Source organism: Anopheles stephensi, chromosome 2 (assembly GCF_013141755.1).
Source record: "Anopheles stephensi strain Indian chromosome 2, UCI_ANSTEP_V1.0, whole genome shotgun sequence".
Classification (NCBI taxonomy): domain Eukaryota; kingdom Metazoa; phylum Arthropoda; class Insecta; order Diptera; family Culicidae; genus Anopheles; species Anopheles stephensi.
The window spans coordinates 54,414,455-54,433,121 of NC_050202.1; the positions used below are offsets into that span (position 1 = coordinate 54,414,455).

Here is an 18,667-nt window from a genome sequence, read left to right on the forward strand (position 1 = left end):
CCAGGGAGCGATGTGAAAATCGGATTTAAGTGCACGATACATGGCGTAGCGTGTGCAACACAAATGTTCGTTTAACTAAATTGCAATAAGTTTAAGTAGCTAAGATAGAAAACAACTGTTAACTTCTTCTTCTTCCTTGGCACTTATAAGCTCCAGAGGTCTCGGCCTGCCCTTTTCAGGCTTTCTGTGACTTAATTTTACCCGTAGTAAAGTAGTCAGCCTTAAGTACGGGGAGGCGGTCTGGATGGGATTTGAAGCCCGGCCATGCCGTGTGAAGACTGGCGCCGCTGTCTCCTCGGCCACCGGACCGCCCCAATCAAGATTTAAAGTTAATTAGTTTATCATAGGGCATTATGATTTAAAATTTTATTTAAAAGTTAAGTTTGGAAGCAAATTATGGAGAATTTCTTACAGATATTATCCCCAACCAACAACTAATTGTCAAATCGAAATCGAAACTGGTTCTGGGAAATCTTTATTATCGTAAAGATCGATCGCTCCATTCCGCAATCGAGCCGCCTTCGACTGAAAACAATAAATCATCTCACGACAAACGAGCTAGAAATTGGTTGTTTCTAAAGGAAAAACAGTAACGAGGAAACTACCACTAAACATCAACAAAATGGGAGGAATCCTACTTGTATCATTCAAAGCAAAATGCAAAAGCAAGCGTTAAATGATAATGAAAGGCTACACGATTAGCTAAACTATTACCGACTTAACGTAAAACAGATGTACTACGATCCAACACAAGGTGTGCGGCTATGTTGTGGAAAAGGCTATCCGATCCACATGCTTACCGTCAACGTCGTTGTTGTTGCGCGAATGGTGATGATTGTGGCGCACGTGCAGCGCATGATGATGCCGACCATCATCGACCAGCGAGTTTATTTCCGGGCTCATCACCAGGGGCGGTGCGACGAGCAAACCGCCCGGCCGGCCGCCATGCCCAACAACGATACTGTTGTTGTTGGACGCACCCGGTGGTCCACCGCGCGGTACGTGTAGCATATCCGGCTCCGGGCAATCGATACCGACCGGGACCGAGGCCGAACTCGTGTAGAGCATCTTTGGTGGACGAGTACCGGGCGGATGTTCCACGATCGGTGAGGTACGTTTCAGCGCGTGTGGATGGTGATGGGACGACGTCGAGGACGTGGACGATGTCGACGAGGAGGATGATGTTGATGATGATGATGAGGTGTATTCTGCGAGTCATGATAAAAAAAGAAAACAACACGGTCGGTTACACGGAGCTCTCCTCCTGTACGGCCACAGACTTTCGGTGCTTACTTTCAGACTTAATGTGTGCAGTTTGTACTATCTGAAGGCTTCCACCGTGGATATTGCTATTGATACTGTTGCTATTGCTGCTGCTGTGAATCGCGCCGGAAGCACTGTGATGGACGCTGATGTCACGGCGGTTACGCTCCTCGTCCTCTTCCTTGATCTTGAGCGTGGCGATCACGCGTGCTTGCAAGGATGCCGCAAGTCCTGAAAAAAAAAAATGCCCTCGAACGGTGGTTATTGATCGTGTTGCACAAGTTAATGGGTCAATAGGACGGATGGTAATCACCTTCCAGCGGTTGTCCACCGTTTAACCGTTCCATTCGGCTGTCATCCATCGGATTCATTTCGCCCCGCGAGCGTGGCATCAGGCCCGGCTCACCCATCACCACTGGACCGCGGTGCAAATCCACTGGATGGTTTGCTCGGTGCATTGCAAGCGATGGATGATGCTGTATGTGCTGCTGCTGTGGATGCTGATGATGGTGACCAATCCCGGTAGACGCCATTGAGGATGGGGAGGGCAACTGCACCGGATGTTGCAATTGCTGCTGCTGCTGCTGCTGTTGGTGCAACTGTTGCTGACGCTTGTTGTGCTCGTCGGTGAAGTACGACTCGAGGTACGGTTTCATGTCCGCCCGGGGTAGTGCCATGTAGGGCAACTGATCCCCACCCGCCGGATGATGACGCTCGTGGCCACGGGAAGCCGTTGATTGCTGATAGACAGGACCGCCCGGTCCACCAGGAACGCTACTGCCGCCCGGTGCCGGTGAATATTGCTGTCGCTGCGCCGAACCATGCGGAGACACGATCGAGCTCGGTACGGTCGTTGAGCTGGAACCTTTATGGCTGCCGGCTGCTGATTTTGGATGGTATGCAGGTACCTGCCCGAGCGAGGCCAAATTGCTCTGGCCGTGTAGATGATGGATCGGTGACTTGCTGCTACTATCTCCGACGCTTCCCGGCCTTGAAATGGGGCTGTACGTGCCACCACCATTTCCTGGCGCTGGTGGACCACCTGCCGCTGCTGCTGCTGCTGCTGCTGCTGCAGCTGCTGCCATATGCCCTGCTTCTTCCAGCAACCGTATACTGACACGCTCGGGCCGTTGCACGTTCGTGTTGATGACCGTGTTGCCGCCGGATGGCGGTGGGCCCGCCGAGGGTCCGGACGCCGATGGCTGCTGCTGGTGGGATGACATGTTGATCGCCGCGTTAATGATCGACTGATTCGAAATCTCCAGTGTGCGCTCGATCTCTCCGTTCACCAGATCGCCAATCGTTTTCACCGTGCCCAAACCGGCGCCACCCGAACCTACTGGACCACCAACCGATGTGCCTGCTGCTCCAGCCGACGGGTGGGTCAATTTCTCCTGCGACAAGTGTCTTCGGAGTGCCATCTTCGCGGGCGAAACTTGCGTGTAGTCGGGTTGGGAGGATGTTGACCCGGGGCGAGAATTATTTCCCCCTTGCTGTTGCTGCGACGACCCCGATCCCTGCGATCCGACACCGGGCGAATGTGTCACTAGCGGGATCGGTTGCTGTTGTTGGCCACCGTACCGTACTCCCGCGGGTGGTCCATAGTCGGCCGCCGGAATGCTGTCGAGCGAGTTGGTAGATGAGCTACGAGAGTGGCTCTGCAAAACGACCGACGATGGTGGCGTATCGTGCATTGGCGGTGGTGCATTACTAGCCGGCGCATTGTTGCTGGTCGCGCGTGGATCGTACCGGAAGTTTTCCGGTGCTTTAAACTCGAGCAGCTTTCCATCGCCCATCGCCGACGGTGGCGGTATGCCGCGATGGTGATGATGCGGATGCATGGGATGATGCAGGGGATGATCGATCGGCAGCCCTCCGCCGTGAGCAGCCGCATACAGCATTACACGGTCCCGCTCACGCTCCTGCTGCTGCATAATTTGTTGATGCGTGCTCATAGCCGACGAGCCGGGGGAGTGATGGCTCAGCCCGGTAACGGGCGCCCCCTTCGCGTACGGATACTTCGAGCTCGGTGAGATCTTGGCCGACGGATTGCTAGCGCTACTGCTGCCGCCGGCCGGCGGTCCGGTGGGATGCATTTTGTACGGTGACGTTGGCACGGGCGAGGTACTGGTGTTTAGATGGTGTGCGGCACTGGTGATTACGTTCAGCATGCCTTGCTGCTGTTGCTGTTGCATTTGGAATTGCTGTTGGTGATGCAAGGATTGGTGGGGATGATGGGCCAGCTGCTGCTGTTGTTGATACTGCGATTGGCTAACCTGTATGTGCTGTTGATGGTGATGCACCACCTGTTGCTGTTGTTGCTGCTGCTGCTGATGCGATGGATGATGTGCCGAAGGACTGGGCCCTCTTCCACCCGAAGCCGAGCGTGCCGACATATCGTGTGCAGTGACCATTTGATGCTGATGATGCGATTGAACGGCTCCTCCCGGAGAAGATTGAAGGTAGACGGTTGTCTTTGTTGACCCGGTTGCTGGCCCATAGCCCAACGGAGCGGATTTCAACGGTGATCCATGAGTATCCACCATTATCGGTGGCTGATGGCTTCCGCTGCCGCTACGATGATGGCCAGGCGCATTGGATGTTGAACCCGACGACAGCGTCACCACGTTCCCGAGTGGGGAAGCCGACGATGCGGGTGCCGAACTCGATCCAGAGTTTCCTGTTTTTGGAGAACCCTGCAGTACGGAGGTGATTATGCTCTTGAGACGATCCTCAAAGTTAACCACCTTGTGTGAGTCGTGCAGCTTTCCACCACCACCGCCACGTCCTCCCGCACCTCCTTCGGGTGCGCTCCGTCCGCCTGCGCTGTGAAGATCGCTTGGCGTGGGACCACCACCCGGTACGTAACACTTCGGCAGCGATCCACCGCCGCTGCTCGATGGAACGGACGACACTACGGCAGCTGTTGGAAGCCCACCAGAACCACTACCACTACCACCACCACCACCACTACTGCGATGGTGGTTGTGGTGTGCCTTGTTGATGGTTGAAGCCGGAGCAGGCATCAACGCCGCATCCGCGTGATGCAGGTGAGGATGAAGCGGTGGTGGTGGTGCTTGAGATTGTGGATGTTGATGGTGAGGGAACGGTTGCGAACCAGACACAACGGCCGACGGTTGTTGCACCGTGGTGAGTGGTACCGGTTGCGCCGGTGCAAGGTTCGTGTGTTTCCCTTCGCTGGCACGCTCCTTCGCCGAATGTTTCCCAGCAGCGAGCAACTTTCCTGCTTCGATTTGCCGCCCAGTTTCGAGTATCTTTTGCGCGAGAATCTCCGGATTGTTTTCCTCGATTTTGCCAATGTCTGGTATTTCGGGCCACTCCTGCGAACGGGTTCGATTTTCGCGCGATTTTCGCTGAGCCGATCGAGACGAGCTTCCGGAACCTTGCTGCTTCACCGGCGTGTGAGGTACGGTTGCGGGAGCCGATCCTGCCACGCCTGCCGCTGTCGGAGGAGGATGCAACGGCCCGGTGGAACCGCCCGCACCGGCAGCCGGTGGTGGTATCGTACGTTGGAGCGAGGGATGGATTGAATCGGGCCCTTGTTTGTCCACGTGCATCACGTGCTCCCGCTCACGACCGACGTACGGTTCCCGGTCGCGCACTTCCGTCGCACGAGCTACAGCAATGATGGTCGTTGTGGCGGATGCCGCTACCGTGGACGATACGCCATGATTGCTGTTGCCGCCGGACGACGGTGCGGACGACAATCCCACCACCATCGATTTTCGCTCTTCGGTCAATTTTTCTATCAGATTGAGTTCGGTTTCGAGATTCGAAACCTGCGCGTACAGCTTCTTGCGTTGGGAGAGCGTGCTAGCGATCGCTTTCAGCACTAGCTCGCTCGAGCTTGACGATGTCAGTTCGGCATCTTCCACCTTGATGTAGGGCTGGTGCGGGTGTAGCTGCTGCTGTTGATGCGGGTGCTGATGTTGCTGCTGCTGCTGCTGCTGCTGCTCGGAGGTAAGCTTCGTAAGATGCTGCATCACTAGCCGCTTTTGCTCCTGTTCGATTACGTTCACTTGATTCTGCAGTTTGGCTGCCATCACCTGCAGCTCCTTGTGCCGTCCGACAATCTCCTTCGCCTTGCACAGCAAATCGTTTTGGCTGGTCGTGCTGATGCCCAGCTCATTCATGCGTGCCTTCAGCAGAGCCACACTGTCGTCGATCAGCACCTTTATCTGCTTCTCGAGCTGACCGGCCCGATTCATTAGCCACTGGTTGCGTTCCTTCTCACGATCGAACTGCTGCTGAACGTAGTCTTTGTACGATGGTTTGCGCATCCCCTCGATGGCCTTCATAAATTGGGTCCTACGGTGAGAAAGAATGATTACATTAATGAGTAGAGAACATCACTTCCAAAACAGAACCAAACCGAAACTTACTTGAATATGTCGAGCAGGATCTGTAGCCCGTATGGCGTCTCCGACGGTGCGTCCGGAATGTCCAGTTCGTTGTGCTGCATATCACCCGCCAGGGAGGTAAGCTGCTGATCCACGCATCCCGGTGCCGGTGGCAACCGCTTACCAATCATCTGGTCCGACGTGCTCAGTAGCGTCTCGTTGTGCAGCAGATCAAGCCCGGCAATGTTAAGCGGACGGCGCTGCCGTCCCTTACCCTTAACACGGCCCCGTTTCTTTCCACCAGCCATTGCAGCCGCCGCAGCCGCCGCGGCAGACGCCGACGAACCGACGCCGATATTTTCTCGGTTCGTCGACGACGCACTGGCAGCTGCTGCCAGTTCCGATTTCTTGCCCGTTGCTTTGTTGCGCGTAATCTTCCTTCGCTTTTTGGTGGCCACCGGTATTCGGCCGTTTCGCAGCACCGGCGAGTTATTGTTCTCCTCCTCGGACGGACTTGTCTTGCACTCTTTGCCGCTGCCACTTTGCCAGCCCGACCACGTTTTGCGCGTCGTCGGCCCGACCGCATCCGTATCGCTTTCCGACGTGCTGTCATCGTGCGTGATCTGTTTCGGATGGTGATGGGCGCTTTGGTCCTTGCGCGACCGGGACGAGCGTGTCGAGTGTGATCCGCTACCACCGCCACTCGTGCCATCGTTATGATTTTCCGTGCCCTTCGTTTTCAGCCGCTGGAAGTACCGCTCTAGCTTCGTCCGATCGATGATGTGCAGATAGTACGAGACCGGCTTTCCCGTCCACGAGACCGAACCCCTCAGCGGGCTCATTTCGCTCACATGCATGATCGTCCCGATGTCACTCAGGTTGCGATCGGTGATGCGAAAGTTTAGCGGACAGAAACTTTTCGACGAAACGATCCGCGCACCGTCGCGCAAATCGGCAAACCGCTCCTTCAGCTGATGGTCAACGTTGGGACCGAACGCGAAGTTGTTCACAAACACAATCGTTGCCGATGTGATCTTCTCCCGGTGCTCGTCCGCCAGAAAGTCTCCCTTAATCAGCTCGTAATCGCCGTACTTCTTGCCGAACCAACGCATCCACAGCTTGAACGTGGTGTTCATGCCCTCCGCGTACTTGGACGGAACGTCCGCCTTTTCGATCCCGAAGCACACCTTGACCGGTGTCGAAGCGGCCATCTGTAGCACCACCTGCCCGACGCCCGAGCCCAGATCGACGAACACATCGTCCGCGGTGATCTTCACCTGATCGATCATCTGGCAGATCAGATCGAACGACGTTTCGCCGTACACTTCCGGCGAGAACGGTTCGTACTGGTTCAGCTTTTCCGGCTCCACCACCGCCTGGTTGTACACCTGCTGTATGATGTGCTTCAGCAAACCACGGGAAGGGTACGTGAACCGTTGATTTGACAGTGACGTTCCCTTTTCCTGTACAGAGTGAGAGAAAAGTAGCATTGTACATAAATACACATCCCATGTTCTAGATGCTGAGAGTTGAAATTCTTACCAGTGCCGCCACACTGTCGATCGCCCGGTTGAAACGATCGCACAGATTCTTCATCGCATCGTAATCGCCCGTGTCGAGCTTGTTCAGATCGATTTCCTCGATGGCCGACTTGATTTCCGGCATGTCCTCGCACACCCATCGCACGTTCTCGATTAGCTCGATGCCCGAATCGTGCCCGGTGCCGATCGAAAACGGCCAGTTGTACAGGAACGGCTCAGCGCCGGCTGGCGATTGCAGCTTCAGCTCCTTGTAATTCGGAGTGGCCATCGTTGGTCCTGTGCCCCCCCTTCTTTCCCCACTGTTGTCACGCGCTTTATCCTACCACCTGCTTTCCAAGGCCGCTTGCCTCTATCCACCGTCGATGGGTTTCGCTCCGTCAATATGGGCCCAAGCCACAATGCCAGGCAGCCAATTGACGCCAATTTTGTCACTCGTGGTGCAGTGCAAGAGGTAGTAGCGATCGCGTTACGCACATTCAGGTGTAGCGCGGTTCGTGGTTGAATTGCCACCGGTGACAGCTGATCAACCGGTATGAAAACAGGACTCGAACAGGAGGAAGCACGTCGATTGAGTATCGATTTGCTACACCCTTTGCCGGACACTCTTCCGGTTTCGTCTTACTAATCTAGTGCTCACTTAATTAGAACTAATACACTATACACACGCGGGCGCTTATACGCTGCCGACACTTTTTTCTTCTTCCTATTTTAGGAGTTTCAGGGACACGATCTTTCCCTTCGTTTGCTCTGTTGTCACGCACTTTTCACTGTTCTCTGCTGTGACGATGATGGCGAGGAGCATCATATGTTTTCACTTGGCTAATATCATTATTCGCTTTCCAACACTTTGTACTGTATCTGTTCTTTGCGTATGTTGCCACTCCCGGCACAAAACACTTTCCACACTGCACGGGCAGCCGCCGACGGACGTTTCGTTGCGGTAAAATGGTGGCAGATCGTGGATCAAAAGGTTTTGCGGTGTGTGTCGCTGGTAGCAACTGCTGGTAAACTGTATTGTGATGAGTGGCAGACACTTCCAATCGATCCTCGGTGCATGTGTTGAATGCTGGCGCTGCTGATGTGGGTGCTGCTTCTTTTTCTTCTGATGATGTTTCAGTCTGCCGTGGAAAGGATGCATCGTTGTCGGTAGTTTCGATGTTGTACTGTAGAGCATAGGAAACAGAGAGGAAAGCTATTAGTATGTGTGCAAAGTTTCATCAGTCTAAAAGGTGTTGGTGGAACCTGGGATATCTTGAGAACCTCAGAAACGTGAGTTTTAAAAAACGTAAACTGCTTTTCTTGTGTCCTAGCGGTCCACCAAACCATCCATTGCCTTTAGTCGAGGACCTCCATTTAAAAATTGGATTCTACATCGAATATTGTACCTAAGCAAAGAAGTTGTGCCCAATACCGCCTACAAGATCTTCTCCCTAATCTTACAAGATCGACTTGTCCCATTCGTCGAAGAGAAAGTCGGAAACTATCAGAGAGGATTCCGAAACGGAAAATCAACCACTGACCAGATCTTCACGATGCGGCAAATCTTGGAGAAGATGGCGGAGCAGCAGCTCCACTCCTACCATCTCTTCATTGATTTTAAAGCCGCCTATGACAGCATAGCCAGGGTAAAACTGTACGACGCAATAAGCTCTTTTGGAATCCCGGCCAAGCTTACCAGGCTTGTACGAATGACAATGACCAACATCACATGCCAGGTGAATGGAAAACTCTCAGGCTACCACCAAGCCAGGGCGATGGAAGATGGGCTTGCCTGTCTCCTTTTCAATCTGGCGCTAGAGAGAGCCATCCGCAACTCGGAGGTGGAAACTTCGGGGACCATCTTCTATAAGTCAATCCAGATCCTGGTTTACGCTGATGACATAGACATCATTGGTTTGAGGCTTTTCTATGTAGCAGAAGCTTATCAAAGGATCGGAGCGTGCGGCACAGAACCTCGGGTTGGAGATTAACGAGCCGAAAACCAAAATGATGGTGGCGCACTACCAGCGGCCCTGCTTACAAACACTGATTTACGCAGGGGTGATGTACAGATAGGTGACCGCACCTTCGAAGTCGTCCAAAACATCACCTATCTGGGATACGCGCAAGGGTGCTGGCTGCCAACCGGTAATACTACAGCCTGAAGAAACTTCTTCACTCTAAATACCTGTCGCGACGGACGAAGCTGGGACTGTAAAGAGCATTTAAAGTCCCAGTACTCACATACGACTCCGAGGCATGGACTCTATCTATAACTGACGAAGCCCTCTTAGCCGCGTTCGAGAGGAAGATGCTCAGAAGGATTTTTGGCCCCGTATGTGTGGAAGGACAATGGAGGAGCCGCTACAATGACGAGCTCTACGAGCTGTACGATGATCTCACTATCGTACAGCGCATTAGACTCGCCAGGCTCCGGTGGGTTGGTTACGTCATGAGAATGACACCGGACGACCCAGCCCGTAAAGTCCTTTTAGGCCATCCACACGGACAGAGGAGGCGTGCTAGGTCTGAATTGAGATGGAGTGATGGCGTTGATGCGTCCGCCAGAACGGCCGGGATAACGGATTGGCAGACGAAGGTGCTAAACCGTGAGCGGTATCGAGGATTGTTGCAGCAGGCCAAGACCGCAAAGCGGTTGTAGCGCTTGATAAGGAAGTAAGTAAAGAAATTGTAACAAGTGAGAGACATCCGTCCACCGATTAAACCTGAGCTTTGAGTTTTCTAGCACTTTGGACACCTAGAAGTGTTGGACAACCCTCCACAAGCAGCACCAACTTATGAGTAAAACCAAGGATTTAAACATCGAGGACAATCCTGGACAAAGATGGACATTGATATACAAAATTCCCCGGCTTTGCCTGGGACATAATATCTTTGTGGAGATGGCGAGATACCCATCTGACCTTTCAACAATATCCAGAAGAATTCTTTGTGCAATCCTCAATTAATATTAAATTTAAGAACCTTAAAAATGATCTCACAAATCTGCTAGTCTCTCTATTAGATGTTTATCTATGTATTGATTTATATTAATAAACCAACCAGAGAGGTGAAGCACACTTTGCCCCTGGAGCCCGAATAAAAAGTAATGTTTCCTGCTGTCTGCAAACATTCAGGCAAATAAATAATATTTAATGCGTAATCGTAGCTAAATCTCGCCTCGAATTTATTTAAAACGTCATGGTGGTGGTGCCACAGACAGATGAGCGGGAAATTTAAATGCTTCCATTCACATGCTGAACACAGCACGTGTTTTATCATACGCGACACACCTTCCTAGCATAAACGACACAAACACACACACATTAACACTGGCGACGGACCGAAACAGGTTGCCAATTTTTGGTGTTGTGACCACGTCGAAGCAAGGTCAATTATGAACAGGTTTCGCTGTCTCCCCGTGGTCGCCGCGTTTGCCGGCAATGGAAAGTGTTTTCAGGGTGTGCAGCAAAGTTTATAACACCAGCACCCGAGATGCGTGATGTTGATGCATTTCACTTGCCAAATCGAGACGGAAGCCAACAACGACGACCGGTCCCAACGCGGGACGTGCATAACGACGTGCGCATTTCACGCGACGCGCCTGCCTGTCTGTCTGGAGCCGCCGGTCACACAAATCGCTCTCGCTCCCCCTTCTTCCCCATCGCCTTTTGTCTCTTTCTAATTGCATCATTGATTTTCGTTACAAAGCGGAATGCATTTCCCGGCCGGTTTGCACAAACCACGGACCAGACACAGGTGTGCGATCGTTTTCCATGGCCCGAGAGCAAAGGATATATAAACGCTTTCGCTATCCTTTGCTGACCGGTGGGTGGGTGGGTGTTCCCGAAACACTCATACCCACCTACAAACACTAGACAACACGGCAACCGGTATTCCGGCGAATAATGTGCTGTGGATTATCGATTTTCTGCTTCAATCAAACGAGTTTCGTTCGGACGGTCGGATTTCTTCTAACAGCTACCTGTGTTCAACAACTAGAGTTTTGTTTTTAATTGAACCTTACTTGCTCAAAATAATTATAGCGTTTAAGCTTTAGTGGTTTTCATCGAGGTGATTTCCATTAGTGAAACGTAAAACAAAATTATAAAAACGTTTTTAATTTTGTTTTAAATATTTTTTTAATAGTAAACAATTAACGCAATAATCTACCAATTTTTAAAAATATATCAAAAAAGATATCGGAAATACAGCAGATAGCATTAATAACACAAAAAACTTTTATTATTAGGCTGTGTAATTGATTTCGGTTATTACGGTTATTATTACTTAAACGGTCCAGTTGGTTTGTAGTAAAACTATGATATTTTGTGGTTGTTCAAAAATTTTACAGGCCACAATAACAATAATTCATAAGGTAGCCATAAAGGATGAAAAAGTTTTGCTATCATTTGCCTTTTTTTGTTTCTGGTTTGTCGGGATTTTAGCCTCAGTCCGCTTGTTCTTCATCATCATCTTCTTCTTCTTCTTTGGCCTAACGACTTCTTAGAACATGCTAGCCATTTCTGGTTGACTAAACATAGTAGTTGGATAGCCAGTCTTCACTACGAGGGCTGACGCTTCAACGCTCCGGACGGGATTTTAACCCCGGTCTTGCCGTATGAAGATCGGAACCGCTGTCACCTTTAACACCGAGCCGCCCCTCAGTATTGATTCTAAATCTGTAGTCTATTTGATAAATCAGAATAATAATGCAAGGCATTAACCTCATGCAGTACAGTTGGTGGGACCTGGTAGATGTGTTATATTATGAGCTGTTGTTATGTTGTCCATTGAAGAAAAGGACATAGACAATTGCTTCAGATCCGATACAACAAATGACGTATCTGTTAGTTGTTGCTCCTTCTGTCCACCACTTACTGCAGTTGATGGCAAAAGGAATTACTTTATAAGTAGTTCAATTCTTATCGAAACATATTGTCTAAGTCCTCCATTCTACCTAAAATAACAATACGTTTTGCCCCACAGGTATTAGTTGGTCTCTCACGAATGTGCATCCTCGTGAAATTTTCCTATAAAGCCTCAAAATTGTCTAATAATGACCACGATAGCCCGAAAACTTAAATGAAACTACCACCCGTTCTCTTCAAAAACACTACATTCACTCGGCAGTAAGCAGCGTGCACCTTTAAACGTGCAACATATAAAACAACAATTTCGTTCCCAACTTTACGCTTCCAACAGCATTCGCCCATATCTATTTCCGTGAAAAACCCCCGAAACGCTTACGCAACCGGTGCCACGCCAGAACCGGCGGCCACCATTATCGATCGACCGATGGAGGAAAAGCGCCCAACCAACCCAAAACCGACGCTCACCGCTCACAGAACGCTTTCTATAAAATGCATCGCCGCTACCCAAAACAATCCCGCGCGCACACGGTTGCATTTTAGCGGCAATCCGCAACCCGGAGGGACAAAATAAACAGACGCCGGGAAAAGGAAGCAGAAGAACAGAAAAAAACACCCTCACTGCAGACAACGATAAACCGGGGCGAATGCGACCAAATGTAGGTCAAACATGGAAACTTCCCTCCACCTCCCCCCCAAACCATCATCATCATCATCATTTGCCCCGTTTTATACGTTCATCATCGTGGTGCTCCACGTTGCGCTTTCTGTCGGTTGCAGTTGCATGCCTGCCTTTTGTAGCACTTCTTTTTAGGAATTCACGAGACGTTATCCAGGCTGGGTAAGGGGGATGGAACGCGCGGGGAAAGAGTTCGAAGTTTTCTTCCAACACCAATCCCATATTAGCACCTTGCCTGCTTCAACCCAATGGGATTATAAATAGCTTAAAATAGCATTTTTGCCTCAGCAAGCACGCGGAAGCAGCAAACATCTTTCCGGATGGAATGCATCCAGTGTTGCATTTTCCTATTTGACTGGGTGAAGGATCACCATTATAGAATGAAAAAGCGGTTTTTATGAGATGTTGAGACTGCTGGCCGAAATGAATGGCTTCTATCAGATTTCCATTTTGATACATTGATTTGCTGACTGGTGTAGATGAGTTTAGCGTGATGTCTGATTTTGAAAAGGCATTGATAATTGTACTTCATTTTCAGTGCAAAAAGGATTCCGAAACATAACATTAAGTACACAAATCATCAAACACCAGCCTCGTCTGCAAACCATTAAAAGGTAAGGGCTTGTTTTCGCATTCCCTCACTCCGTCCATAACTCCTCGTAGTTCCTCCTACAGGATAGACGAAGTCCCATAAAGTAGGTCACCGTCGAAAGAAGGAAAGATAGATTGAAACGCTTCACTCGGAGCACCACGCAGAGTAGCAAAAAGGTCATAGAAACATGGCTGGAAGTATTAACCGCCGCTCGAAAGCACGTGCTCATAATAGTACGTGCCCCATTAGCAAACAAACTGACATCGACGACCGAAACGCGTCCATTCTCCAGCTGAGATGAGTCGGGGTAAGGTTGCTGCTGCTGCTACTACTACTAAGCGCCACAATTAATCAATAATGTTATTCTCAAGCATAACATAGACATAGACATAGAGACACTACAGAAGGTAGTAATTGGACATTTATTAGTCTAAAAATAATCCAAAAGTCGCGCCATGCATATTACTGCACCGTTTCTCTCGCTCCGGTCAATCTAGTCCCGAAACGGAAGAAGCTCGGATGAATAATTCGTCCAAAGGAAGGAAGTGTTACCAAAACCCCTACTAAAATACCGAAAATCGATTCTCCTTGTTCGTGTTCACACCCCTTTTTACCTTCTATCGCGCTCATCAATTTTCCAGTCGGCATGCTTTTCCCATTTATCGCCGAAAGAGCTGAAAGCAGCACAGCGCAATGGATGAAAATGGATGTCCACAAGGACATGCATGTTATGGCGCGGGAAACCTGTCAAGGGTAATTTTATTGCAATGTGACAAGATTTTCGCCGAATTTCGGAGTCACATCTCACTCTAGTGAAAAATGTGTCGATAGCCAGTAGCCAGAATAAAATCGAGAAAATACGAACATTTCCCAAATCGATTCTAGTTAAACAGCTCTTGCTAAGATAACATACTTTTCGCAATGGGTACAATACAGGGGTTTAAAAGCTCATTTTGAAGTGTTAACGGCATTTTTCATGTCGGTAAATAACTATTTCGACAGACGATGGATATTTCGTGAACTAATTTATAGAAAAGAAAAATGTTGCAGATGTTTTAAAAACACTTTGTAAAACCCTATACAAATACAATAAAAATAAAACAAAATTATTGTTCAGTAAATGTAAATGGCTCGACGCCGTATTGTCATATTTTTTGTTATGTTTGCAATATAATTAAAATAATTGATCAACTACTTCTGATCGTGAATTAACTCGTAATTTAGTGATAACTATGCCGGGGGCAAATCCCAATTAAAATCACAGAGAGAATTGAACTGACAGTGTTATAAAGCTAGCTAGTGTTCCGAAAATTCCAACAATTTCTGAAACTGTTCAAGATAAAGATGGATCAATTTCAGGTAGATTTGGAATCTGTCTCAATATATTTATTCTGTGTAAGTCAAAGACCCATAAGCAGGATTTACTACAGCAGCGGTTCAAATCAAATCAAAGGAAGGCAAAAATGACACACCAAGTGGGGTTGTAAAGCCAAAGAGAGAACAATTTTAAGTTGAAAAGATTCCACTTTTTGACAATACTGGACTTAAATATTTCAGTCCTATAATTTTGTTTTTCATGCAATTGCAAAGTAAGAAACCCTGTAATAAAAATTCTGCTGTCTGAAACTGCCAAAAAAAATTTAAATCAAAACTTTTTCTCACTAAAAAATCATTTCAAAACTGCCAACCTGTGGAGGGGTTCATTGATAGCATTATTGTCATTCAGTTAGAGCTCAACTTTAATCACTTTAATTCGTAGGAAATTAACAAATTTCCTCCATTTTCTCTCGCTCGCACGAACCGTACCATCCAACCTCCGCTTAAAAGCTCTCATGCTTTTCTCTCGCTCTCCTTTGCTCCAGTAATGTTATCTCTCTCACGCTTCCAGAGCACAACGATCGCTAGGTAGAACGGACGATAAGAAGGATCGATGCAAACTAGCTTTTCCACCCTTAGCTCACTTTTCCCTGTGTCAAGGATAGTTAGGAAAACTATTTCCCAGGCTGCGCTAGCACTTCTCGTGCTCCTGCCCCGCCTTACATCACGCGGAGGCAACTCTGAATCTTAAAGTGGCACATCCCATCTGTGCTACTTACTATCCTTTAGGGAATATTGAATAACAAGCTCCACAAAGTATGTAAAACATTCTGCAGAATGAATAGCAATTTAAATATATATTAATATCACATCTAATCAGAACGAAAAGCACGAATAAAGCTCCAGTACTCAAACACAGTTGAATCATTCAATATTATACAGCATCCAGCGACAACATTTTGATTTTGCGACGTTTCCTGTAATGGCGCACTTTAAAGCATACACCAATACCATCAACCAAGCTCATAGAAGTTCTGGGATTGGGAAGGCAAGTCCAAATAGGAAGCTTCCAAAAAAGCATACCGAACCCCACACCACCAGGGCTGTCAGCTTAAGGCCCCCAGCCGCGAAATCCGAACGCCCAGGCCCCAGATGTTGTGTTGGATGGAAGCAGATTGCGACAACGAACGAAGGGACCGAAAACCCGATCGATAATTCTGATGCTGGAAAGCTGTGGTCGTGTGGTTGTATATGTGAGTGAAAGAGAGAGAGAGAGAGAGAGAGAGCGAGAGCTTTCCTTCCAGCAACCGACATCCTTTTGCAGACCTCAAGTATCCTTCCCCCGAACAAGATGCTTTTCCGTGTGAAAAAGCAAGCAGATATGCCGGGTGTTTCTCATCTCTCAGTGGCTCTCTCTCTCTGTCTCTCTCCACTCTCCCGCATTACAGCCCCCGCTTCTTACTTTCTCCCTACCCAAATGGGGTTTATTATGTTGACCACTTTCCATTTCCCAAATTTTCCTCGCTTGATGGAAATCGTTCCTCGGTGGCTCTTTCGCTTCCCATTAGAAACACCGCGCACTCACACACACACACCCAGGCTACCGGCGTAACTTTGTGTTGGCTCGTCCTTAAAATGGAACCAGAAAAGCGACCACCGAACATTTTGAAGACGGCGAAAGGAAAGGTCCCGCTGACCGCCTCTCGGATGTTAAAATCTTTGTGATGCAATGATGACGAACATAAGACTTTAGTACCATGGCTGATGGTTCCATTAAGAACGCGGAGGCAGAGACTAGCTTCAACACAACAAGAAGGGCAGCAAAACACAACAGAAAAAGGAGCAAGAGGTGGAGAGAAAGAGGGGGGGGGGGGGCGCTATTTTCCCCGGGTCCATTTTTGGAAAAAAAAAACATTTCCACGATGAAGGCAAGATTGGACGTAAACATCCATACACAGCACCAGTTTTAATGCGCCGTGGCCTGAATTTTTCATTTCCAATGAAGCTCTCTTGCAGCGATCTTGTTATGCTTTAGACTTGATGTTTGTTTTCGTTTAGCAAATTTTTCAAACCATATGTAGAAAAATTATGGTAATCAAAGTACTTTTCTCTTAGGTCGCTTTAATAAAAATTAAACTTGCTCTTGCTGTGAGAAACATCCAAATGTTTCTTAAATAAGACAAGAATGCGATACTTTTTTCGGAACAACTTTTTTCGATTCTTATCAGACTACCCCAAAAGCCGATTTTCCACAGGAGCTTTAGCCAGCACCGCCGAAAGGGTGAGCTTCCCGTACGAAGAAAGCGAAACACATACCGCACACACACACCCTTTATGTATTATATGGCTTGGTGTTATGTGTTCGCCTCTTTGCCAACCATCTTTTGAAGGCCGCAAGGATACAGAGTTCCATCGAAACTGAACGTCAGCCAGCCAGCCAGCAACCAGGATGCGAAGAAAAAAGCTTCCATCTTGTTCATTCTATCGATCTCTCTATCTCTCTTTATCTCTTTTAGGGGTTCTCTTTTTTTTTCGATGTCAGTCTCTCTCTCCTTCTCGCTCTCTATTTTCGTCATCTTCTTTCGGCGGTCCTTGGGGAGCTTTTTATCGCAGAAATACCCACACACACCAAAGGGGGATGCTTCCTCCCGGGGGCTAGTGACGACGTGGTGCCGGTAGAGCTGGGGCCTGGTGGTGATGATGATGAAATTCTGCAAATCCAACCAATGCCGGAATCGGGCAAAACGGACTCCGGGGGACACGAGCAAAACAAAAAACAAAAGCACACAACCGACCCATCGCGCTCCTGTCCCGAGTCAAGGACGAGGAGCCGGAAAATCTCATAATGGATCTTCGCTTCTTTCGGTGAAAAATAAGGGAAAAGCAAATAAAACGCGCAAAAGTATTGCGCCACGTTGTAGTGAGGACCGGACGGACGATCCTGGTCGAGCGCCGGATGATGATGATAAATATAATTAATTTAAAAATGACAAAAACATTCTCACCGGAAAAAGCTCTTAGCGGAAAGGTTTTTTCTTGGCTTTCGCATTGTACGGCAAGAATGAACATTTTGCTAAAAGCAATCTGGTCTCGGTGTGTGTGTGTGTGAGTGTCTGTAAGGAGAAGGTTGCGAAAAATCGATTTTACACCCATATACACACCATCCAGCATCTCAGCACGGAGAACGAAATCCTTGGACCAGAAGCTTGTGGTTGAAACACTCAGAGCGCTATAGCTTTTGCTGGTGTTTGTGTGTGCGTGTTTTCCGCCGAAAATAATAGCGCTGTGCTGTGAACGGGGATCGAAACAATCGAAGCCACTTAAAGCTGAGCGGTTACACAGTCATTTTAGTTGAGATTTAATTAAACTTTAGTCCTAAAGAGAAATTCAATTTGATCGTAAGACGTGAACTGAGTGTTAAAAATAAATTCTGAGACATAAAAGAACAAGGTTAAGGTTATATTTCTTAATTATTGTAGAAATAAATATCAGGAATAATTGTATCGAATTAAAGTTGATTACTGTGTCGCCAAAAACAATCGATAAACAAACTAACCAACCAACCACGACATTATTAAATAAATGTGTGCGATAAGAAATAAATTTATCGATGACTTGTGATTGAAAATTTTCAGTGGATACGGCAAAGCTTGTAGATGATGGCGAAATACCAACTACACTCCTGTCATATCTTCTTCAATGTTTAAGTCGTATAAGACAACATAGCAAGAATCCCATTCAAGCTACTAAACCAGGGCTGTAAAAATGACTATGACCAACATCTAGGCTTGTTTGCCGATCTAGTATCAGAGAGAGCTATCTAGTACTCAAGGGTGAATCTTTGGAAGCTAATCTTCAATAAGCTAATCTCGACCCTGGTATACGCTGATGCCAGCGATACTTGGTTTGAGGCCTTCCTCTATAGCAAAAGGTTACAGATCCCTTATTAAAGATCGAAGCGAAACGATGAGTTTTGCACAGGTAAGTGTTTTGAGTGAGTTTGATTCACAGATAAGTGATCGCACCTTTCAAGTCTTATAAAACTTCACCTGCCTCTTCTTGAC

General features: G+C 48.3%; 1 protein-coding gene across 5 annotated transcripts in view; it reads right to left on the reverse strand.

The window, feature by feature from the left end:
• LOC118502766 (histone-lysine N-methyltransferase, H3 lysine-79 specific-like) overlaps positions 1-18,667 on the reverse strand; it is a 41,561-nt gene that overhangs the window by 8,478 nt on the left and 14,416 nt on the right. For all 5 annotated transcript variants that reach the window (XR_004905074.1, XR_004905073.1, XM_036035352.1 and 2 more), the window contains exons 3-7: positions 7,167-8,328; positions 5,667-7,087; positions 1,577-5,592; positions 1,294-1,494; positions 801-1,208 (exon numbers count right to left, since the gene is read on the reverse strand). Coding sequence is in view for 3 of the 5 variants with exons in the window: in XM_036035352.1 (XP_035891245.1) it covers positions 801-1,208; positions 1,294-1,494; positions 1,577-5,592; positions 5,667-7,087; positions 7,167-7,433 (6,313 nt within the window). In the remaining 2 variants the exon portion in view is untranslated. The remainder of the gene's footprint in view (positions 1-800; positions 1,209-1,293; positions 1,495-1,576; positions 5,593-5,666; positions 7,088-7,166; positions 8,329-18,667) is intronic.